Here is a 25,222-nt window from a genome sequence, read left to right on the forward strand (position 1 = left end):
CCCATTACATTAGATGTCACCCCACAATCAGAAGTTGAGTCCCCCACTCTCCCTTACATCACAGTGCACCCCCCTTTCCTTATGCTGCTGCTGGGAAGAAGCTGGATGCATTGCTTGAAAGCAGAAAGTAAGGGTCTGGAGTAGGACCAGAGGAGGACTGGAGCTGCAGGAGAGGTGCGAGGGCCACATGAAATGGCCTGGAGGGCCGGATTCAGCCCGCGGGCCTTGTGTTTGACACCTGTGGTATAGGAGGTTAAAGTGTTACCAAACTCACAAAAATAAAATCAGTTTGTATATACAGCATAGCATGCTTGTTATACTCACTGTGGAACTTAAGGGGTTTATCCTCTGCATTGTGTAAAAAGGCTGTATTTTCTATCTGGAGAACCAGCTAACGCAGGCAGGGTAGCTGATCTGCACATGCTCAGTTGTGTCTTTTATGTTGGAGAGAAATTTACTTGTTCTCAGAGATAGCCAGATCACATGATTTTGACATCACACATATGGGCATGTATACAGGCTGCAATGGAAATCTCCTCCTACCTGAACTCGCAGCACTGGAGAAGCTGTGCAGTTTATCATGTAACCGTGGTATGCAGATCATCCAAAAAAGTATATAGTGGCAACATTTTAATGTAAAAATAAGATTGTTGGCACTGTGGGGGGGGGCAGATTAACTATTTTCATATTACTGGGTTTAGTAACAACACTTTAAGCTCCAGGGATTTCTAAGCCCTGGAGTCATAAGGCGGCTATACCGGGGATCAGAATGGGAGACTGGGGAGGGGGTCCTGTGTAATTTCACCTTACAGATTTTCATCTCAAAGTGGCTGTATACCACTGGTGGTGGAAGAATAAAAATCCTGCAAGGCATTGTTATAATGTGCTAGTTTGCATCGAATACTAGCACATTATAATAGACTTACCTTAGAAAAAAGCCCCCCAGCGCCCCAATGTCAGCGTGGAGACAGCTGATATCTTCACCCGGTCTTCCTTTTGAGTTTTTGCGGCCTCCGGCTACATGATAACGTCACTTTCTCTAGTCGTCTTCCAGGACGGCACCCTGAGAGATGACTGGCTTCTCCTGACAGGAAACACAATCAAAAAGAGGTTAAAAACCCCGCCCCTTCCCGTGCTCCTCAGTTCTTGATTGTGTTTCCCCACAGCGAAACGTTTATTTTTTTCTGACCTAAGGCCTGGGGCTGGTGGTCCCCCCCTGGGAACTGAACCGCAGGCACTGGGTAGCCTTTGGGTTTAGCGAAAAATTCCATTCCTAGGGGGTCCCTTCTTGCTCAGGGGGGACTCACTATGTGGGTTGAAGAACCCCCCTGAGTGCTGGAGTCTCCTGGGGATAGGTGGCTATTCTGGAGCTCCAGGGGCTGATCCACTCTCTCTCTCTAAGCTTTCCCCTTACCTTGGAGGTCTGTGGGTCAGGCTCTCTCCGGTGGTGGGGGTTTTCTGTGCGGTCTGGGGCTGCGACTGGGTCGTCCTGGATTCCCTGGAGCGTTCATTGCCGTTTTCGAATTTGGCGCCAAAACCGGCGTCTCACAGAGCCGGCGGCGCAGGGCAATGACGTCACACGCGCGGCGCGTGTCACTTCCGGGTCGGCTCAGCAAAGATGGCGCGCTGCAGCTCCAACACGCCAGTCGGCTTCCCACGGCACCGGAGACACACGAAAGGGCAGCAGCAGCCGAGAGAGAGCGGCGCCTTCATCCTCACGCGATGGAGCGAGAGGTCCGGTCGTCTACGACCCCGGCTGCGGAGGAGACCACAGGGGGTGAGTCTTCCTGGACACAGGTATGGTGGGTTGGGACCCAGTAGTTGTTCCCTAGTATTTACATACATGCCTGTGTATCCTTTTCTTTCTAGGGGAGGATTTTGTTGCCCAGGGGGGTGCTAGTCGTTCAGTTAAGGACACTAGTCGCTCTAAAAAATGTGGCTATTGTAGTGGCAAGTTACCCTCAGATTATTCCAAACCCTTTTGTGCTAAATGTATCATTAAATTGGCAGGGAAGGAGACCTCTGAAATTCTGAAAGGATTTCTTGAGGTCCAGTCTGAGATGCTTTCTACTCTTAAAGAATTTCATGTGTCTTTAAAGAGCAAAGAGCCTGAAGCCCCCATCGCAGGGCCCTCTTCTCAAGAAAGTTCCTCTTCGCAGATTTTTAGAGTCCGCCAGGAATCCCTTGGTTCCTTAGTATCTGACTCTGAAGATTCAGAGATTCCTCCTCAGGAGGAAGGTTCTGTTGGTCAGGCGGAAGAAGAAAATGAGGATACTAGGACAGGCAGATATGTCTTTGCTGCCGACGACATGGAAGGTCTCCTTGAGGCAGTGTACGCCTCCGAGGAGATTCCACAGCCTACGGAAGAAATTTCCACACAGGATAGGTTATACCAAGGCCTGTCTAAACCTCAGGCAAAAGCTATTCCGGTACATCAGTCCCTTAAGGATATCATCCTCAGGGAATGGGCAGAACCAGAGAAAAAGCTTTTAAGATACAAGACCTGGAAACGACGTTGCCCCTTTAAAGAGGAGGAGGAATCTAAATTTTTTAAAATACCTAGATTAGATGCTCCCCTCGCGCAAATTTCCAAACAGTCGGACCTCTCCTTTGAGGACACAGGCAACTTGAAAGATCCTATGGATCGGCGGGCAGAGACCTCCTTGTGTAGGGCCTGGGAAGCTAATGCGGCTGCCTTGAGCCCCGCATTGGCTTCGGCCTGTATTGCTAGGAATGCTAATTCTTGGATCTCCAAGTTGATGGAACATGTGTCCCAGGGTTCAGACTCTAAGGGGATTCTAGAATCCCTTCAGCTCATAGGGAGCGCAGTAGCTTATTTAGCAGACACCTCAGTAGAGACGGTACGTTCTACCGCAAAGACAGGAGCCCTCCTCAACTCTGCCAGAAGAGCAGTATGGGTCAAGATGTGGAATGGGGACCTTGCGTCTAAGAACCGCCTTTGTGGTCTTCCCTTCGAGGGCTCCCTTCTCTTCGGTACAGGCCTGGATCAGGCCCTGACTAGGTCCTCAGAAAAAGGGGTGCGTTTTCCTACTAAGCCTAGACAAAACAAGAAAAAGTTTTTTCGAGGCCCCCAGGGGGGGTTTGGAGGTAAGAACCGTTCCTCGGAGAAGAAGCCCCCTTACAACAGACGTTGGGGTGCTGGGAAGGAAAAACAAAAAGGGGGTATCCTTTTTTCCAATCCAAAACCCAGCGACAAGGACTCCAAATGACGGGAAGGTCGGGGGAAGACTCTCCCAGTTCCTTCCCAGGTGGGAGAGTATTACTCAAAGTCCCCACATTCTCCAAATCGTAAGGGAGGGGTACAAACTAGAGTTCCGTCAGCTTCCCCCTCCAAACTTTATTCTGACTCACTTACCCAAGGACCCTCTCAAGTCAGCAGGCCTTCTGCAAAATGTCTCAGAACTGGCACAACAGGGGGTCATAGTTCCAGTCCCTGTGTACCAGAGAGGGTTGGGAGTGTACTCCCACATCTTTGTGGTCCCCAAGCCTTCAGGCAAATTTCGATTGATTATCAATCTAAAACCCCTGAATACCTCCCTCCTCCACAAGAGGTTTCGAATGGAGAGTATTTACAGCCTCAGGAGGCTCCTACTAAGAGAGGTATTCATGGTCACCATCGATTTAAGAGACGCGTACCTCCATGTCCCAATCTTCTTGGGTCATCAGAGGTTCCTCAGGTTTGCGATCGCCTCCGCTCAGGGAGTACAGCATTGGCAATTTGCTGCCCTTCCTTTCGGACTGGCCTCCAGTCCAAGGGTCTTTACCAAGGTCCTGGCGGAGGCGATCGCTTTCCTGCACCTACAAGGGATAGCGTTAGTCCCCTATCTCGACGACTTGATACTATACAATCAAAGTCGAGATCTCCTTCTTTCGGATCTAGCCACTGTGATGACTACCCTCGAGTCCTTGGGTTGGATCATCAACAAGGAGAAATCCTCACTCCTTCCAGAGCAGAAGAAACTCTATCTAGGGTTTCTGATAGATTCCTTGGAGAGGAAGCTCTTTTTACCCAACGACAAGATCCGGGGTCTCATGTCAGTGGTCAGATCAACGTTAGAAGGAGTAGAGTCCTCCTTCAGGGACATCATGAGAGTTCTAGGCCTAATGACCTCCTGTATTCCAGCAGTCCCGTGGGCTCAGCTCCACTCCAGACCCCTCCAATTTTTCCTTCTTTCCTCCTGGGACGGAAGAAGGGAATCCATAGAGCTCAGAGTCAGTCTCCCAGAACCAGTGAAGCTCTCACTGGGCTGGTGGCTCATCCCACAGAACCTACAGCAAGGTCTGTCGTGGGGCCAGATCAATCCGGTCAGGATCACCACGGACGCCAGCTCATGGGGGTGGGGCGCACATCTGGACGATCTCCGTGCCCAGGGTACCTGGGGACAACGACAGAAGGGGGCCTCTTCAAATTACCGCGAGCTATTAGCGGTCGGAGAGGCTCTGAAGGCATTCGAGGACAGAGTCTTGGACCAGGAGGTCCAGATCATTTCCGACAATGCGACCGCGGTGGCCTTCCTCAACCATCAGGGAGGCACCAGATCTCGCACCCTTCTAGACTTGTCCTTAGAGATCCTGGGCTGGGCCGAGCAGAGAGTTCTCTCACTCTCGGCGGTACACCTGAAAGGGACCCTCAATCTGGAGGCAGACTATTTAAGTCGCCATCCCATTCTCCAGGGAGAATGGGAACTAAATACAGAGATTTTCAGTCTAATATGCCAGCACTTTGGCAGCCCAGAGATAGATCTCTTCGCCCGCAGGGCAAACCGGAAGGTGAAGAGGTTCTTCTCTCTCTCCCGAGAACACGGCTCGGAGGGGGTGGATGCACTGGCACAGGTATGGAGGTTCCAGCTAGCCTATGCCTTCCCTCCCTTGAGCCTGATTCCGAGAGTCCTGCAGAAGGTAAATCTAGCAGTAGGGAAGTTCATTCTCGTCACACCCTGGTGGCCCAAGAGGGCCTGGTTTCCCGCTCTAGAGCGAGGGTCAGTGTTGCCTCCCCTTCTTCTCCCTGTCCGGGCGGACCTTCTTCGTCAGGGTCCGATTTATCACCCAGAACCCGGCTTCTTCAAGCTGACGGCCTGGTGCTTGAGAGGCGGAACCTGAGGGAGAAGGGCTGCTCCGAGAGAGTTATTGACACGCTTCTAGCCAGTAGGAAGGTAGTCACTAGGCGTATATATGCCAAAACCTGGGGTATCTTCTCTCGCTGGTGCTCAGAGAGACAGAATTCTCAGCAGGAGACCTCGGTCATCTTAGATTTTCTCCAAGATGGAGTAGACAAGGGGTTAGCCACAAGGACTCTAAGGGTTCAGGTGGCAGCCTTGTCGTATTTTTTGGATAGACGTCTATCCCTGGACCCCCTGGTCAAAAGGTTTCTTATAGCCAGAGACAGGTTGTCCCCAGTTCAGATCTCTAGGGTTCCACCCTGGGATCTTTCGTTAGTGTTAAACCAACTTACCAAGGCTCCGTTTGAGCCAATTGACACTATCCCCATCAGGTTACTCACCCTTAAATTTGCCTTCCTCTTGGCAATCACGACAGCCAAGAGGATAGGTGATATGCAGGCGCTCTCCATTAAAGAGCCATTTTTTCGCTTATTTGAGGACAGGGTTGTTCTAAGTCAGGACCCCCTTTATCTTCCTAAGGTAGTGACAAAGTTCCACAGGTCACAGGAAGTAATCCTCCCTTCTTTTTGTTCAAATCCCCAGAATGAAGGAGAAGCTTCCTTTCATTGTCTGGATGTTAGACGATGTCTATTAGCTTACTTAGAAAGAGTTACAGTCTTTAGACGTTCTACTCATCTATTAATTTGTTTTTCGGGTCAGAAAAGAGGCCTTCAAGCGTCCAGAGCCTCTATTTCAAGATGGATTAGGCAGACAATTTCCTTAGCTTATGTACAAGCAGGTAAGGTAGCTCCTAATGTTAAAGCACACTCCACACGATCACTAGCAACCTCCTGGGCAGAAAGGGCCGGAGCTTCGGTGGAGCAAATTTGCAGAGCAGCGACGTGGTCAAACCAGAACACGTTCCTGAAACATTATAGAGTTGACCTACTGTCACCTCAGGACTTGGTTTTCGGGAGAAAGGTCCTGCAAGCAGTGGTCCCGCCCTAAGGTAGGCCTGAAGCTACTTGCTTCTCTCTCAGGGTGCCGTCCTGGAAGACGACTAGAGAAATGACCAGTTACACTTACCGGTAGCTGTATTTCTGGTAAGTCTTACAGGACGGCAGGCCTACTTCCCACCCTTGTGATACATTATTGGTTTGTATTATATTTTCTGTGGTGTTTTTCCCGTGCACTGGTGGGTTCATACTTTATCTCAAACTGAGGAGCACGGGAAGGGGCGGGGTTTTTAACCTCTTTTTGATTGTGTTTCCTGTCAGGAGAAGCCAGTCATCTCTCAGGGTGCCGTCCTGTAAGACTTACCAGAAATACAGCTACCGGTAAGTGTAACTGGTCATTTCGTGCATGCGCACAGGAGCTGCCGTTTCCGGCATGGGCTCTGAAGGTCCGGTGTTCTGTCAGATTAGCAAACCTGTGCTGTAAGTATTCGGCTGACAGGACGTCACTTACGTTACCTAATCTGACAGAACACCTGCAGCCATAAGGTGCTAGCGGACATCTTGCTACACCCAGCTACGTTTTGAATTCCACAGTCATTAAGGCTGGGTTCACACTGCTGTGATGTCAGACATTGCATGTGTTTCGTACCACACGGCTGTGCAAATCACATGCGATTTCTGTGCGATGCAAATTCAGACATACAGATTGTATGGCTGAATTCGCATCGCATTTGGACCAAAGTCGTGCAGGACCCTTTTTTTTGGTCCGCACCAGAATCGGATCGCATTGGAGTTCACAACCATGCGATTCAAGTCCTATTCATATTGACAATTCCCACTGCGATTTGGGAACTGATCTGGGGGTGTCATTAACGTTCTGTTGACGCCCGCAGCGGTTTGCAGTGCGAACTGCCTGCATGTGACATGCGATGCAGGAATCCGTACTGGATTTGCATGAATTCTCGCATCACAGCAGTGTGAACATGCCCTTCATGAATAAAGTGAGCGTATATAAATAAATATAGCGTATTGAGATTTGTCATGCTGTTTTCATGTTACATTTTCAAAGCCTAAAGGTTTAGCGCTGACCAGTGGCGGGGTGTATCAGGGTGGCCTCCGCCAACTTCCTACTGCTGGTGTCCAGCTTCTTTCAAAATGTAACATTCAAAACCGCATCACAGATGTTTATTACTATGTTTATTTATATGCGCTCAGTTTATTGCTAAAATTACTGTGAAATTTAAGACATGGATGGTTGATAGTAAGTGTAGTGTAGTAAGATGTTCGCTGCCGCCTTCTGACTGTAGGTGTTCTGTCAGATTAGCAAACCTGCTACGCATGTGCAGTAAGTATTCAGCTGATGGAACATCTCTTCTGTTACCTAATCTGTCAGGTCACCTAATCTGATGGAATATCGACACTGTAAGCCAGACCTTCAGAGTGCATGTGCCAATGATGTCATCGGTTGAATGCTCTCTGAATATCTCCTAAACAAGTTTAATGCTGTGTACACACGATCGGATTTCTGATGGAATAGAATCCGATGGATTTTTTTCGTCGGAAATCCGATGAAGCTGACTTTCATCAGTCTTGCATACACACTATCAGACTAAATTCCGACCTTGCCAAAACGTGGTGACGTAAAACACTACGAGGAGCCAAAAAAATGAAGTTCAATGCTTCCAAGCATGCGTCGACTTGATTCTGAGCATGCTTAGATTTTTCTCCGATGAAGTTCCACACAGACGATCGTATTTTACTATCGTTTTTTTATCCATTGGAAAAATTTAAAACGAGTTCTATTTTTTTACACCGATGGGGAAAAAAGATCGATCGCGCCCACACACGATCGGTTTGTCCGATGAAAAAAAGTCCATTGGAATGTTTTTATCGGACAAACCGATCGTGTGTACACGGCATAAGAGATATTCACAGTACCTACCTTATTAAAGGCTTGCCTGTAGGTACTACAAGAGGTGTAACTGAGTTTACAGTCACTTTAATGCATTGACTCCCACTGCTCTCTATCACAGCCAGTGAAGAGAGGGCGTTAGGATGGGGCTGAACCATGGATCTATGCGTCTTAACCACTTAACGACCGCCTCCTGCATATATACGTCAGCAGAATGGCACGGCTGGGCAGATGTACGTCCTGTACATCTACCCAGCCGTGGGTCGCGGGCGCTCTCCTGCGACCCGGTCCGAAGCTCCGGGACCCGCGGACCCAATCGCCGCTGGGGTTGCGCAATCGGTCCCCGGAGCTGAAGAACGGGGAGAGCCGCATGTAAACACGGCTTCCCCGTGCTTCACTGTGGCGGCTGCACATATAGGGAGACACAATCGATGACATCACTCCTACAGCCACACCCCCCCTACAGTTGTAAACACACACTAGGTGAAACATAACTCCTTCAGCGCCCCCTGTGGTTAACTCCTAAACTACAATTTTAATTTCCACAATAAACAATGCATTTTAAATGCATTTTTTGCTGTGAAAATTACAATGGTCCCAAAAATGTGTCAAAATTGTCCGAAGTGTCCGGCATAATGTCGCAGTCACGAAAAAAATCGCTGATCGCCGCCATTAGTAGTAAAAAAATATATAATCAATAAAAATGCAATAAAACTATCCTCTGTTTTGTAAATGCTATAAATTTTGCGCAAACCAACCGATAAACGCTTATTGCGATTTATCGGTTGGTAGAAGAATACGTATCGGCCTAAACTGAGGAAAAAAACAATTTTTTATATATTTTTGGGGGATATTTATTATAGCAAAAAGTAAAAAATATTGTTTTTTTTTTTTAAAAATTGTCGCTCTATTTTTGTTTATAGCGCAAAAAATAAAACCGCAGAGGTGATCAAATACCACCAAAAGAAAGCTCTATTTGTGGGGAAAAAAAGGACGCCAATTTTATTTGGGAGCCATGTCGCACGACCGCGCAATTGTCAGTTAAAGCGACGCAGGGCCGAATCGCAAGAAGGGGCCTGGTCCTTTACCTGCATTTTGGTCCGGGGCTTAAGTGGTTAAGGACACACAGAGGAGCAGCTCAGGAGCGAGCATGCAGCGGTGCCCTGCAGGGCAAGTGGCTTTTTCTGGGGGCACTGCTCAAGGAAGAGGTGCCAGGAGTACCCGAATAGGAGAGGATTGGAGCTGCTCTGTACAAAACCACTGCACAGAGCAGGTAAGTACAACATTTGCATGTAATAAGTGGGATCAAACTCCCATAAACAAGCAATCAGAATATACAGAAAAACAACGTGTGTTCAGTGTTTCATAAGTCCATTGACAGTAATTAAAAAAAAATCCTTTTGCCAAAAAAAGTACGTTCTTGCCGTTTGAATCCCACAAATTAGTGATTTATAGTTGAATGTGTTCCCAAAACAAACAACTCGTGGAAGGGTATGTGAAGTTCCTTAATTAAAGCGGGGGTTCACCCTTAGAGGGCACTTTTCCCCCTTAGATTCCTGCTCGTTATTACTAGGGGAATCGGCTATTTATTTTAAAATATGTGCAGTACTTACCCGTTTACGAGACGCATCCTCTCCGTCGCTTCCGGGTATGGGCTTCGGGAATGGGCGTTCCTTCTTGATTGACATTCTTCCGAGAGGCTTCCGACGGTCGCATCCATCGCGTCACTCGTAGCCGAAAGAAGCCGAACGTCGGTGCGGCTCTATACTGCGCCTGCGCACCGACGTTCGGCTTCTTTCGGCTACGAGTGACGCGATGGATGCGACCGTCGGAAGCCTCTCGGAAGAATGTCAATCAAGAAGGAACGCCCGCTCCCGAAGACCCATACCCGGAAGCGACGGAAGAAGATGCAGCTCGAAAACGGGTAAGTACTGCTCATATTTTAATATAAATAGCCGATTCCCCTAGACCGAACGAGCAGGAAGCTAAGGGGAGATTTTTTTTTTTTTTTTAAATGGGTGAACTCCCGCTTTAATGAATGTCGTTGACTCTCAATGTCCTACGACAAGAGAGGTCATATGAGCTTAAGCGGTCTCAGTGACCAAAGAATCCATGAACCGGCTCCAATCACATTCTACTTACTGCATTCCATACATCCAAGCGGTAGACCTCATGGCAATCCAAAGGAAACGGCTCCTCATAGTGTAAAACAGTTTTGACACTTTATTTAAAAGTCTTCAAACAGGCACAGTTTCCAACAGGCATTTATGCAAACCCCTCCTGTACAGGCATCCGTAACATCAGATAAACCATAAAAAGGCTCGGGTGTATAAATGTGCGTTCAACCTAAAGCCCTACACAATGCACCGTGCGTCCCTAGCTTGACACGTTTCGTCATCAAAAATAATGTCATCAGAAGCTGGGAATTGCGGTGCGTAAGTCTTTTATACTTACCATATGACATCAGCAACAATGGCATCAGTAAAAATAAGCGCACAGAACAAATCATGTTCTACTATTGCATTGATTCTATGTATATTAACTAAACCCTATTACTAAAATGAAATTAATTGTCTCCCCTGTGCTCCATTAAGGATCGGTTCACACTATTGCCGCATCCGTCGCACAGCAGGGGTTCGGTGCGCACTGGTTCACCGTTTCAGGTCCGATTTCAGCCCGAATTATAGGCTGATTTTGGACCTGAAATGCACAAAAAAAGCACACTTTTTTTCCAGCAATTTGTTTTATGCAAAAGAACCAGTCCCAACTGAGCTTATGTAGGAATTTGAATATATTTAGTCTACATAGTAAACCAGGTTTACATAACAAACTTTAAAGTCGAATTTCACTTGTTTGAAAACTGTTCCCCATCACTTCTTAAAGTGTTGCTAAACCTACAACAGTAAAATCAGTCTGTATATGCAGTAAAGCATGCTTGGTATACTCACTGTGGGACCTAAGGGGCTAGCATTTTGCTTTTAGATGGTGACTTCTGAAGGCAATTGGCCCCACTAGATTTTAGTTGGGGGGTATCGGAGTAAAGGGGGCTGAATACAAATGCACACCACACTTTTTACATATTTATTTGTAAAGAACGTTAAACCATTTTATCATTTTCCTTCCACTTCTCAATTATGTGCCACTATGTGTTGGCACATAAAACACATGGGTATAGCATGACAAAATGTGGAAAATTTCAAGGGGGTATGAATTATTTTTCAAGGCACTGTATAGTAACTAATCTGTGGAAAAAAGATGCATATATTCACCTAATTTTAAAGTGGTTCTTCATTCTGGAGAAACAATTAAAGTCGGCAGCTGCAAATTCTGTAGCTGCTGACTTTTTAATAAAAGGACACTTGCCTGTCCAGGGCCGTCCTCACCCGGCAGAGTTCTTCACTAGCCTTTGGTGTACTGACACTGGCATCCTAACTGTGGGCAGCTGGCTATGCTGCTTTCGGCTTCACAGCTGGCTGCCCACTGCACTGTGCTTTGTGAATGGTCCTGCAGTCTTCTGGGACCTGTAACGTGTCCGAAAAGACTAATTGGAGGGAGGAGAACTTTCACTAGGATGGTACAAGTGGGAGTGGGTACCTGTCAAAACTATGTACCTGCTCCTTCTCCATAAAATGATATGCCAAATATAGTAGAGGGGAGGACTTAAAGTAGAACATTTCTTTTTGGGTGAAATTCCACTTTAAGGCTCTCTGGTCCGTTCACGTAATTGACTCCCATGTGTCAGGCACCACTGGCTACAGGAGAGAGGGGTAGCGCCGACAATAAATGGGCCATTGTAAGCTTATGGGTGACGCTAGTTAGCCAACCGCTGGCTCTAAAAAATTGTACCTTTTACACTTGAAGTACGTCGCTGGTCCAGAAGTGAATACCACTTGAATTCTACAGAATTATAATAATAAAGGTTTAAAGATTAAAATAATTTTTTTAAACCTATGCTTGAATTTCTCTCTCTTATGATCATTTGCACAGGTGCCAACAATTAGTTGTAACTAAATCGGTTCAACCTTCAAGCCGGTTCACACAGGGGCGGCACATCTAAGGCGACTTGCAAAATGACTTCTGTATAGAAGTCAATGCAGGTCGCCCCGAGTCGCCCCCGAAGTAGTACAAGAACCTTTTTAGAACGGTTCTATTCACTAGAATGGGACGCGACTTGTCAGGCGGCTGCGTCGCCTGATGAGTCGCCCCAGTGTGAACCGGGTCTTAGCTCCGCTTGCTGTATTTATTAGTTGTCAACAAAGTGACTGCATACAGCAATGTTTCCAGTTGGGGACCAATGCATTTTACCACTCCTGGCTTGCCCACAAGGATGGCGGGTTCCCAGGTGGAGACATTGTTGTATGCAATCACTTTGTTAACGACTAATAAATACAGCAAGAGGAGACGAGAATGGAGTGCGCTGATAATTTTTTTTTTTTTTTTTTCATATTTCTGATGGGGTGTGTGGATAAACTACAGTGGTCGGCACCCAAATCCTCCATGTACAGGAGAGGCGAGTGTTGAGTGGAGCTGTGGATTTTGGTATATCTCTTAATTAATAATTTAAGTACCGTATATACTCAAGTATAAGCCAAGTTTTTCAGCACATTTTGTGCTGAAAATGCCCCCCTCAGCTTATACTCGAGTCACCTTTTTGTGCCTGATCTCCCGGACATTGGTGACCCGGTACCACCCGGCCGTAGGTCCCCTGGACCCCAAACTTGGCACACATGTAGCCCCACTCTTCCTCTATTAGTGTGCAAAGTTTGTTGTCTGGGGGAACTAAGGCCTGGGAGCACCGATTTTTCAAAGCCGGACACCCCTTCCATACACTCCCATGTTCAGTCTAGTCATGGGCACAGTGAGGCATGGGCACAGTGAGGCATGCAGATGGACACCCTAGGCTTATACTCGAGGCAATACGTTTTCTCATTTTTTTTTTGTGGTAGAATTGGATGCCTCGGCTTATATTCGGGTCGGCTTATACTCGAGTATATACGGTAACCATTCTTGGGGTTGTATGGGCAAATCCGTATGGAAGATGCTAAAAATATGACCCAGAATGAAAGCCAAAATTTTTAGCAACCATGACAGAAAGAATGTTGAATTATGAGATCACATGTTAAAAATATATAATTTTATTTTTATTATTATTTTTTTTTTAATTAAAATAAAAGTAAATAACATTTCTCCAATCGTCTTTCCTAGAAAATTAAGCCATGTGCAAAATAAGGCCATCTGGAGAGTCTGATTTTCAATGTCATCATTGCCAGTAGCAGAAAGAAGCCATGAAGATTTACATTGTGTGGGTTTTACCTCTGCACCTGTGTTGCCACCTGATGCATGCAGCGGAGCATGAAGGGGTAGCTAAACATGCCATCAAGCTACATCGAGGCAAAGGAGCAACAGCCAGCCAGAAAAAGGAGTGGCTACTCAATAACTGCCGAAAATTGTCTGGGCTACTTCATCAGAAGCATGTGGTGCTTAATAAACTAAAAAATGCTATCAAAGCTGTGGAAAAAGATTCCGGATTGTCTCCTGAAGAGAAACTCTTTCAAGTGCACACATTCGAAATCTTCCAAAAGGAGCTAAACGAGAGTGAGAACTCTGTGTTTCAAGCAGTTAATGGGCTACGCAGGGCTTTGCAAGGAGATTACAAAGATGTAGTGAACATGAAAGAAAGCAGCAGACAGAGGCTGGAAGCTTTAAGAGAAGCTGCTATAAAGGTTTGTAATGACTGACCGGACACTTGAACACTAAATGCACTTATAGCCAAAGGTTTGACGCTTGACCAGTACATTAAAGTGGAGTTCCACCCAAAAATGGAACTTCCGCTTTTCAGAATCCTCTCTCCCCTCCGGTGTCACATTTGGCACCTTTCGGGGGGGGGGGGGGGGGGGGGTCAGATACCAGTCTAATTCAGGTAATTGCTCCCACTTTGGCGCCTTCTCCTTCCCCCCACTGTCTTCTGGGAGACACACATGTCCCAGAAGACAGCAGGGACAATTCAGATCGCGCAGCGCGACTTGTGCATGCGCAGTAGGGAACCAGGAAGGGAAGCCACAAGGCAAGTATCATTCCTTATCCGAGGAGTCAGTAGAAGGTTTTACATTAGAATTCCAGTAACTATTTTCACCTGTTTAGATTTACCACCCAGTTTTATTTATTTTTTGGCCATTCCCTACTTACCCTTTACAGGTTCCAAAGTTCTCCCCATTTCCTCCTCCATCCAGAGCCAGCATCCAATGACGCTCGTATTGTTCTGCCCATTTCTTCATGAGCCCAGCCTTTCCACCCCCTCCTTCCTTTTCCCCCAGGGGTGTGTTATCATGCAGGTTGGGTTCATAGTACTCCAGGACTGAATGGTGCTCACATGAACTGTAAGCAACACTCAATCCTGAAAGAATGATTGACCCCACCCCAATGCTGCCAGAGGCAGAAGAAACTGATGCGACTTCACTGTCCTGGCTAGTAAACTGCAGGAAACGATTTATATACAAGGTATAACTCTTGGATTCTTCAGGGGGTATGGGAAGGTGTATGATGGTGGTGGAGGGGGTTTGTAATGCTGAAGATAGACTTAAATCTGAAAGATAACTGCAAAGTTATCTTTGTTTGCTAAAAAAAATGTATCAGAAAAAACCTGCGGATTATTCTGATCCCAGCGCTCGATGGAAAGAAAGTTAAATGTATAATTGTTTTATGCAGTGGAAAAGCAGCTATTATAATAAAATAGTGACATAAAAACGATGTATTATTAAAAAAATTATTAACAAAACATTAACAGCGCTAGAAAGAGCCTATAAAAGGCTTATGAGACCAATACTCATGTACTGCAATGGTACATTGAGAAAAAAGATTTCTGAGACTATATATATATCGCATAATAAATATATTATGTAACATGTGTTCCCACTCTTTGTGAGTCCATTAATAATAGTCCGTGTAATTTCTCAGATGTACAGTTCTTTGTTAGGAGTGATCTTCACAGTATAGCTATTTGTCTGCTCAAATGCTGGTAGTGACTCTCTGTGATTTCCCCCTAAGGTTTTGTACTCACCAGAATGTAGTACTTTAAAGGCATTGGATATATCCACTTGTACGCATCGGTTCTCCTCCTCTGGTGTGTGGTGATGATCCGTATGCTCTTCAATCTGTGTAGCTTAGCAGTCATGCAGGGAGGCAAGAGAGACTTTGCATAGTGTAAATCCTTTTATTTAAACAGTAAAAACCCCTGCTACCCGCTCATGCTTACACAAAATTAAGATAAAAAGCGCTTGTCATGAAGGCTGCTGCCTCTGCTCACTCAGGAATATGGCTCCAAATTGCTCAGGCTCAAATTTCCCTTCGTAAGTCCCGGGTAGAAGCTAGGCTGCCTTGCAAGCTGTATCGTCGTGTAGTCACGCCCTGACGCGTTTCGTGATAGGTCCACGTCATCAGCTGTGCATCATTGCTCTGGGTTCGCTCTCCGTGATGGGGAGGTTCCCTACAGCCCTGTCAAATGCTGTCCAATAGGGTCCGCAGAGGGGAGGTACTCAAAGCAGAGTCCCCACTATAAATTCAATAGACTAAGACGTGTAGCCACGCCCTCTGAAGACGTGGACCTATCACGAAACGCGTCAGGGCGTGACTACACGACGATACAGCTTGCAAGGCAGCCTAGCTTCTACCCGGGACTTACGAAGGGAAATTTGAGCCTGAGCAATTTGGAGCCATATTCCTGAGTGAGCAGAGGCAGCAGCCTTCATGACAAGCGCTTTTTATCTTAATTGTGTGTAAGCATGAGCGGGTAGCAGGGGTTTTTACTGTTTAAATAAAAGGATTTACACTATGCAAAGTCTCTCTTGCCTCCCTGCATGACTGCTAAGCTACACAGATTGAAGAGCATACGGATCATCACCACACACCAGAGGAGGAGAACCGATGCGTACAAGTGGATATATCCAATGCCTTTAAAGTACTACATTCTGGTGAGTACAAAACCTTAGGGGGAAATCACAGAGAGTCACTACCAGCATTTGAGCAGACAAATAGCTATACTGTGAAGATCACTCCTAACAAAGAACTGTACATCTGAGAAATTACACGGACTATTATTAATGGACTCACAAAGAGTGGGAACACATGTTACATAATATATTTATTATGCGATATATATATAGTCTCAGAAATCTTTTTTCTCAATGTACCATTGCAGTACATGAGTATTGGTCTCATAAGCCTTTTATAGGCTCTTTCTAGCGCTGTTAATGTTTTGTTAATAATTTTTTTAATAATACATCGTTTTTATATCTTTGTTTGCTATTGCCTCTAGCTAACCTGTGGTGTTATGGAAATCCAAAATCATATAGGGTTTATTTGTAAAAAATGTTTATATGCGTAATTTATAATCAAAATATATAAACAGTCTAAAAACATTTAAATGAAATTACATTTATAGAAAACATACCTGTAGCCTCCCACCGAAGGTTTTTATCTCAACGCATAGAATGCATTAAGATAAAAAACCTTCTGACTTTACAACCACTTTAATTTGAATAAAGGATCTGTTTTATGACAGTTGCAGTGTCCCACAGATAGCGGATCACAAATTGATTTTAGTTTTGCCAAATTTTTACAGTTTGTTGTGTTGTATATAGACACACACACACCTACTGTATGTGGCATCTTTCTTATAAATGTCTTATATTTCAGTGGCTATTTCTTGTTGTCCGTATTTGTGCTGTGTGCCTGATTACTTACATTGCTTCTCTAGGAAGAGCAAGAATATGTGGAGCTTCTTGCAGCTGAAAAACATCAGGTGGAAGCCCTTAAGAACATGCAACACCGAAATAAAAGTCTTTCTATGCTTGATGAGATTCTTGAAGATGTAAGAAAAGCTGCTGATAGGCTCGAGGAAGAGATTGAAGACCATGCTTTTGACGACAATAAGGCTGTAAGTATTTTTGCTGTACAATGTTGGCGCAAAGTTTTGATTAAATTAAACAAATAAGGAATGAGACGCTGGTCGTGTGCATCGTTTAGATCTGGACTATGTGAACTAACAAAACTGTATTAGTATATTGGACTTGGTGGAATTTGGAAGCACTAGTGGTATGAACAAAGTCTGTTGATATTACTGTACTCTGATGAACTATATAACATAGAGCTCACTGTTCAAAGTGAGGTGTATGTCATGCTGTGTATGAAGGGGACACCCACAATGCACCCTTGCATGCTCAGGGTATACACCCATAACAAGTCATAGCTGCTTTAGAGCTTCCATTAGTGGTTCAACATACAGTCACTTGTCAGGCTCCAGGTAGCTCTCCACATTCTGGCAAGCAGTTTTAATTTTCTCTGATCTGAAGCACTGCCCAATTCTATATTCACTTTGCTGCCCTTCCCAAAAGCTGGTCCTGTTCAAGTATCTTGGGTTTTGTTTTTAAAATAACAATGGGATTGGTATTCAATCAAATGGCCTTGAAGTACCATCAGCTGTTTGACTATCAAGTTGCCCATACACAGTTCAGTTTATTTAATTTATTTATTTTTGTCCTGGAGTCGGCCAGCCTGAACATTAAAAAACTTACCTGAATTGCCCATCCACACATTCGGTGTGGATGTGGGAATCCTCTCCACTGTGTCTTTGTATTCTGACAATAGGGAGACGCCCCCACCTCCCCACTGTGAGTGAGTGAGAAACTTATATAGCGCAACACATGCGAACTGAATCGCCTCTGGGTGCTTGGTATCCATTCCCTGGGCCCTCAGAAGAGATAGGTCTTGATCTTTCTCCTGAAGGCCAGGTGGTTTACCTCCAACCGGATGTTGGTTGGTAGAGCGTTCCATAGTCTGGGTCCTTGGACCGCAAATCTTCATTCTCCTTTTGCACTTGTATCTGGAGTAGATTTTGGTTGGTGGATCGCAGAATGCGATTGGTGTTGTGAGCTTTTAGTTTTTCGCATAGATATTGGGGACATTACCTTGAATACACTTATGCGTTAGACAGAGTGCCTTAAAAGTGATTCTGTCTTTTACTGGCAACCAATGAAGGAATCTCAGAGAAGGTGAGATTGAATCCCATGTTTTTTTCCCAGTCACAAGTCGGGAGGCCGTATTTTGAACGACTTGCAGACAAGTGATTTGGTACTTTGAGAGTCCAAGATAGAGGGCATTTGCATAGTCAAGTCTGGAGTTGATGTTTGTTCCCACCACGACTGCTATGTCTTTTTTTGGGATAAAGGGAGTGAGTCTGCGTAGTAGGCACAGCAGATGGTGAGATCCGCTGACTACTGACACTATTTGTGCATCCATTGTCATGTTGGTGTCGAAGATGACTCCGAGACTTTTGACTTTGGTGATAGGGGTGATGGTTTGACCCAGAATGGGCGGGGGCGTCCATGTTGTCGCGGGATGAATCTTTCGATTGGCCTGAAACAGGAGAAGTTCTGTTTTTGAGCCATTGAGTTGAAGACAACTTGGTCATCCAATTTTATTTCGAAGAAAGGCATTTCTCTAGTCCGAGATAATGATCCTTTTTATTGCAGATGCGAAAATATAGTTGTGTGTCATCTGCATAGGAGTGGTAAAGTAACTTCTGGTTACTGATGATTTCAAAAAGAGGGCAGAGATGGATATTGAACAGAACAGGCGACAGAGGGGATCCCTGAGGAACTCCACATGAAACCGTGCGTTTTTCAGAAGTGAAAGGACCAAGTTTCACTATTTGTGATCGGTTTTCCAAGAAGGAGGAGAACCAAGATAAATCACATTCCGCGACTTTGGCTACTTCAGCTAGCCGCGTCAGCAATAATTGGTGGTCTACCATATCAAAAGCTGCGCTTAAGTCCAGCAGTACTAGAAGACAAGATTCTCCTTCGTCTGCGGCCTCTAGAGCGTCGTGGCATATTTTGAGCAGTGCTGTTTCTGTCCCGTGACCCGGATGGAAACCAGACTGGAATGGGTCAAGTAATTTATGGGTGTCCAAATGATGTTTTAGCTGTTGTACAACTACTTTCTCCATTACCTTGGAGAAGTCATACAGGCCTGTTATGGGGCGATGGTGGTTAGGGTCTTTGGGGTCGAGGGTGTTTTTTTTTTAAGAATTGGTTTGATTATACCTTGTTTCAGCAAGGGTGGCACCATGCCTTCCTTGAATGACTGGTTTATAAGCTGCATGATAGCTGGTGCCAAAATATCGGCACATTCTTTCAGCAGTTTAGTGGGAATGATATCATTGGGTGCGGTGATATTTCGCAAAGTCCCGATGATATTTTTAGTGGCATCGATGGAAATGGGTTTTAGAGTGAAGTTAGATGAACTGATCAGTGAATAGATATGTGGTGTTGAAAAAGCAACAAAGGAGGTTATATTGAAACTGGCTAAACCACCATATACCCGGAGGGGTCATTAACCCAAATAGAGAATTGAGATCACAAAAGAATAGAGGGTGTTTATTGATGGCCCACCAGTATTTTGATCAGGTATCAAAGAACAGTCAATATAATATATAAAAAAAAAAATCTAATGTTTATTTGCAAAGTTTAAAAAGAAAAGTATTTCTTCAACACGAGAGCCAATTCTTTATACAAAGATACATGTATGGAAAACAGACTATTGTCGTATGTCAACTCGCCGTGTTTTGTGGTAATTGCCACTTCTTCAGGACTTTTTTTACTCGTATGTAAAATATATTTTCTCTAATTCTACATTAGAGTTCTTGCATGTTGAATACATGTCATCTACGAGTAAAAAGCCCTGAAGAAACGGTAATTGCAGTGAAACACACAACGTAACATATGACAGTAGTCTTTCTGTTCTCCACACATGTATCTTTGTATAAGAAATTGTTTCTTCAACATAAGATCCAATCTTCTTTTTAAACTTTGTAATAAACATTAGGAAAGTCATTTTATATATTATATTGACCGTTTGACGTCTGCTCAAAATACCAATGGGCCATCGCTAAACACCCTCTATTCTTTTGTTCTCGCAGTACTCCGATCAGTGCCGCAGACTATTGGCTCTCATGAATGGGAATGGCCATACATGGATCGAAATTCAGCCAGTTCCTTCTGAAACGGTTGTTTTGTTTTTGTTTTTTGTTTTTTTCAGCCACTTTTGGCCAGGTTCACTCACTTACCATTGATTTGATATATTTTCCCATGTCCTAAAATAGTTTTTCCTTTTTTGATCTTCATGGTTACTTGGGAAATAATATTCAACCTAGACTAACACAGTCATCTTACTCATTTTATGGTAAAGCTGAAGTTTAATATTTTTTCATTAGTTTACCTGTAATAATGTGTATCACATGTCCTGTAGGCTGCTGCTTCATGTAAAAATCCATGCCGCTATATACTGCCCAGAGTGGCAAACTTCTGGTGCTGCAAGGGTTAGCAGCACCTGTGATTGTGAAGGACTTGCGCTGCTTCTTCCCCCTTCTCTGATCACAGAACTCGTACGATTATTGTCCCACAATGCAACACTTTCTGTGAGCGGGTAGGAAAGATCCTGCCATTCATCCGCTCCTCCTCCAAAGAACGTATAAACGCGTTCATGCATACAGACATATGTTTATACCCAGGCATATGTTTATTCAAGTACCGGCGTATAGCCATCTACAGCCATTAATTTCTATGGCCGATTTTATGCAAACGCTGTGGCTCCTTGGTGATGAAATGTGTGATTTTCATGGCATATGGCCATTGTCGTCCATGTGTTTGTGGCCTACGTGGTCTGTTTACCAACTAACCATTACAAGCAGCTTTACAAAGTTACAAACCTCAAGAAACAGGAAAACATTTCTTTATAAGCCATAAGCAGAATAGGTATTGCTTAATGGGATGTTATGTATACATCTTGTCAGTACCAGCTGAACATGTTCAGTCTTTTTCCCACGTGAGTTGTTTTTTTAAGTGAATTAATGCTGGGATGTTGGCATTCATTGCTGAATCTTTGTGCAGCAGGATGTAGTTCCTCTTGGAAGCCATTCTTGTGTACTTCTTGTTCCACAAGTGATTTGTCACTGACATCTTGTAGTTCCAGCCAGAAAGCCTGGTTTTCATAATTCAACATTACATTCAAGTGTATTGTATTCTGTGCTTTGCTTCAAAGGCCGTCATCTTTTTTTTATACTTCCCAAGGTCCATGTCATTATAAGTCTGTAATCATCTTCATACTACTTGAACAATATGTTTTCTAGAAACTGTGCCAATCTTTTTCAAGTTCAAAATTTAAATTTATATAAATCTCACTAAAGGTAAAGTAAAGGTAAAATGCTATAGACAAAAAGAGATGCAAAGTATTAATATGCAAGTGATTGTTCCTCATTGTACTTAAGTAATATTGAAAATTCAATAAAAAAAAAAACTGATGCCAATATAATGCACTTTTGGAAGAAAGGAATTGCTGGATTGGTTGCTTGTAGTTGCACTGACAACATGGCACAGTATTTCTCTCAGATGTAATAAATAAATATAATCCACTATAGTTCCAGCAGAGAGTACATGTCACTTCTAAACTCAAAACGTTTTGTTTCAAGCAGAAAGTTTCCGTTGCACCACATGCCACAGACCATAAATTGTCAATTCATTTTAACAGATGATCACAAGGTGTTATAGTAATGCCAGCAACAGGAACAAATAAATTAAATATCTACCTTTAACACCTCCTGAAATTTGTAAAAAAAACATGTATTACAATTATGCAGGCCTACATGTATTACCTGAAGCTGTGCTGTATGACACTGACCTGATGTGGTGGCATTTTCCACTTCCTGCACATCCGGCGAGGGTGGGGCTTGCCTCTGTGTGCGGTTAGTCGGCTCCACTGCTGCAGCTTAATTGCACCCTATGAGATTGTAAAAAAAGGGATACATGAATCAAAAAGATTAGAGGTCTGAAAGAGGAATATCAATCATGTGTCCATGTTCAATAAAAACTTTTTTTTTTTCACCGCAATAACTTGAGCAACCAATCAAAATCACTTTGTTGAAATTGGATCCTTACTAAATAGATTTTAATTGGATGATATGCTATTACTGCGCGTAGGACATAGAATGCCTTATTGAAAACGGGTGACTTTTTTTTTTAAGAGTGTATGTATGTGTGTGTGTGTATGTATATGTATGTGTATATATGTATGTGTGTACATACATACATACATACATACACAATATATATATACATATACATACACACACACACACACACACACACACACACACACACACACACACACACACACACACACACACACTGTGTGTGTGTGTGTAATATATATATATATATATATATATATATATATATTACACACACACAATATATGTGTGTGTGTGTATGTATATATATAATAATAATAATATTATTATTATTATTATTATATATTTTTTTTTTTATAAAAAAAACAATTTATACAGAATTTAACTGATAAAGAACTGTGGGCCAGATCCACAAAAGGGTTACGACGGCGTATCTGCTGATACGCCGTCGTATCCCTGTTTCTATCTATGCGGCTGATTCATAGAATCAGTTGCGCATAGATATCCCTAAGATCCGACATGTGTAATTGTTTTACACTGTCGGATCTTAGGATGCAGTACCGCGGCCGCCGCTGGGGCCATTTCTCGTCGTAAACCAGCGTCGGGTATGCAAATTAGCACTTACGGAGATCCATGAAGGTTTTTCCCTTTGTGAAGTCGCCGTAAGTGTTAGTTTGCCGTCGCAAAGATAGGGCTGCTTTTACAAAGTGTAAAGTTAGTACACCATGTAAAAGTATACCCGTCTTTCCCGCGTCGCTGTCAAATTTTTTTTAAATTTTTTTTATTTTTCCCGCCGCAACTCTTTTTTACCCGTCGCGATTCACAAAACCTCGGCGCAACGTAACTTCACGCAAAGCACGTCGGGAAAATAGCGTCGGGAGCATGCGCAGTACGTCCGGCGCGGGAGCGCGCCTAATTTAAATGGGACTCGCCCCATTTGAATTGGCCCGCCTTGCGCCGGACTGATTTAGGATACACCGCCGCAAATTTCCAGGTAAGTGCTTTGTGGATCGGGCACTAACTTGGGCAATTTGCGGCGGTGTAACTTAAATCGGAAAAGTTGCGTTGCGCCCGCTCGTTGTGGATCTGGCCCTGTATACAGGGTAAATTTTGAACTTCTTGAAAAATTAAATTTTCTTGGATTATATGGAGCAATGACTTGGAAATAGCAATGTGCTATGTGTAAGATTTTATAATTACCGGTATATATAATTAGCAATGTGCTATGTGTAAGATTTTATAATTACCGGTATATATAATTATAAAATCTTACACATAGCACATTGCTATTTCCAAGTCATTGCTCCATATAATCCAAGAAAATTCAATTTTTCAAGAAGTTCAAAAGATCCCCTGTATACAGTTCTTTATCAGTTCAATTCTGTATAAATAGTTTTAAGTTCATCCAGCGTTTCCGAAGCAACCAATATCTATTACATATTCAACATGGTTTATAATATAGAAAGTAATTCAGCATACTTCTAAAGCAACCTATTTCTATTTAGCGGAAAACCTTTTTTACTCAGTCTGACACCACCCAAATACAAATGGCTTTAAAAAGCCATTGAAAGAAGAAGGAAAAAAAAAACTTTAAACTGCCTTCTAAGTTTTCTAGGAGATGTGGGCGATCTCTCTGCTGCCTGACAGAAGAGCTGGGCAATCAATAGCCCATGAGACTGTGCTCTTGCAATAGGCTGGGGGTTATTTTATTTATTATAGGCCGTATAGCACTGTCAATTTTATTTTACATTCACATAATTTCCTGCCCTCAGGGATCTTACAATTTAGGGTCCCTAACTCATATACACATACTAGAGCCATTTTAGATTGGAGACAAAACCCCTACCAGCATGTCTTTGGAGTGTGGGCATTCTGAAGAGACAAGTTGAGAATCATTCTCCAGGCATCTAGGCTCTAAAAGAGGTCCTTCTTGAAGAATGGAAATGAATAGAGGTTGCAATATGTTGCCAACTTGTTTATTCCATGCCCAGAAGATTTGGTTCTGTCCTTACAAATCATGGAGTTCATACAAAATACCAGATGTAGTAGTTTTTGTTGTGGGGTGTACTCATTCTTGCATCAACTAATTTTGAGAAAAGCTGAAGATTTTGTAATATACGTTATTAACCTTACTTTAATGTATTGGAGCTACACAAATGTTCTATAGAACTCAGTTTTGTCAAAATGTTGGAAATTGTTCTTCTGTTCATTGAGACATTGATTAAAATCTTACTTTTTAAAAGGGGTGTACTCATTAATGCTAAGCACTGTATATGTTTTTTTGTATATTGTTCTTCTATGATGTCTGTCTGTGAAGTATAGTATCGTTCACATCGGCCCCTTTTCAGTTGCATCAGCTGTTTTAGTGTTTTTTGCCATTACTTCCATCAATTGATCCGATTAGTAGGTGGAGCCTTTATTGTTTTAGCCACTATATATTTCAAAGTTTCATGATTAAAGCCGCGTAGGCTAAAACGCGTCAACTGACTGTACTTGCGTATTGATTCCTGAATAAAAGCAACATTTTACAGCAATATCTGTTGTGCGGATCATCTTCATGGATAATACTCTCAGATGGGCGTCTGTGGATCAGGCACCTGTAAGCTCTGTTGATGGTGGATTATATGGGTAGCAGCTAGATTCTGCTGAACATTCTAACACCCCCTTGCTCCATCTGGCCAGTTCATCTTGTTTTCACCAGGGATGACATGACCACATGCCTAGGCAGCGCTAAAGGTTGCCTGGAGCAACATTTTTTCCAGGAAAGGTAAATATTTCAACCCTTCTATTATCTTTATTTACCCACCCCAGTCAAGAATGTCATCGTAGTTTTATCTTGACATTTGAGTATTCCGGTATATGTTTATTTTAAAGGTGTTGTGTGCAAACTGCATAGTCAGTTTAACTCCTCATTTTGTCTGCCAGTATGTGTAAGCACAATGCCAGGAATTAAAAGCCAATAAGCAAGATTCCTACCAGAAGCAAAAAGTCTTCAGTGGATTTTCAATTTTGAATTGTACTGTGCTGAACTAAAAATATAGAATAAGCAGCATGCATTGTTTTGCTAATTAGGTTACAGAAGCTCACCTGGTGTACTGTTGGGGTTCCCTTTTTGCACTGCTTCCTTTCCTCCATAGACCTCTTTTAATTTTTGCTACACTGTACCACTAATGATGGCTAGACAAGCATGATATATGATAAAGAAAAAGAGGAA

General features: G+C 43.6%; 2 protein-coding genes across 3 annotated transcripts in view; both read left to right on the top strand.

The window, feature by feature from the left end:
- Nucleotides 1-25,222, top strand: part of TMCO3 (transmembrane and coiled-coil domains 3) — a 90,022-nt gene that overhangs the window by 723 nt on the left and 64,077 nt on the right. For both annotated transcript variants that reach the window (XR_005746947.1, XM_040336258.1), the window contains exons 2-3: nucleotides 13,194-13,711; nucleotides 16,741-16,920. Coding sequence is in view for 1 of the 2 variants with exons in the window: in XM_040336258.1 (XP_040192192.1) it covers nucleotides 13,274-13,711; nucleotides 16,741-16,920 (618 nt within the window). In the remaining variant the exon portion in view is untranslated. The remainder of the gene's footprint in view (nucleotides 1-13,193; nucleotides 13,712-16,740; nucleotides 16,921-25,222) is intronic.
- Nucleotides 1,142-5,834, top strand: LOC120926392. Its single transcript, XM_040336259.1, has 2 exons — nucleotides 1,142-2,382; nucleotides 2,569-5,834. Exons 1-2 carry the CDS (start codon nucleotides 2,061-2,063, stop codon nucleotides 3,228-3,230), a joined length of 984 nt encoding a protein of 327 aa, XP_040192193.1. The 5' UTR covers nucleotides 1,142-2,060; the 3' UTR covers nucleotides 3,231-5,834.

The sequence above is a fragment of the Rana temporaria genome, chromosome 2 (genome assembly GCF_905171775.1).
Source record: "Rana temporaria chromosome 2, aRanTem1.1, whole genome shotgun sequence".
Taxonomy (NCBI): domain Eukaryota; kingdom Metazoa; phylum Chordata; class Amphibia; order Anura; family Ranidae; genus Rana; species Rana temporaria.

What these genes read in the sequence shown, in the direction of transcription:
- LOC120926392 (XM_040336259.1), top strand. Translation starts at nt 2,061, where the DNA reads ATGCTTTCTACTCTTAAAGAATTTCATGTGTCTTTAAAGAGCAAAGAG. An exon ending in GGAAGAAATTTCCACACAGG is followed by an intron (nt 2,383 to 2,568) that starts ATAGGTTATACC and finishes TACCTAGATTAG; the next exon opens with ATGCTCCCCTCGCGCAAATT.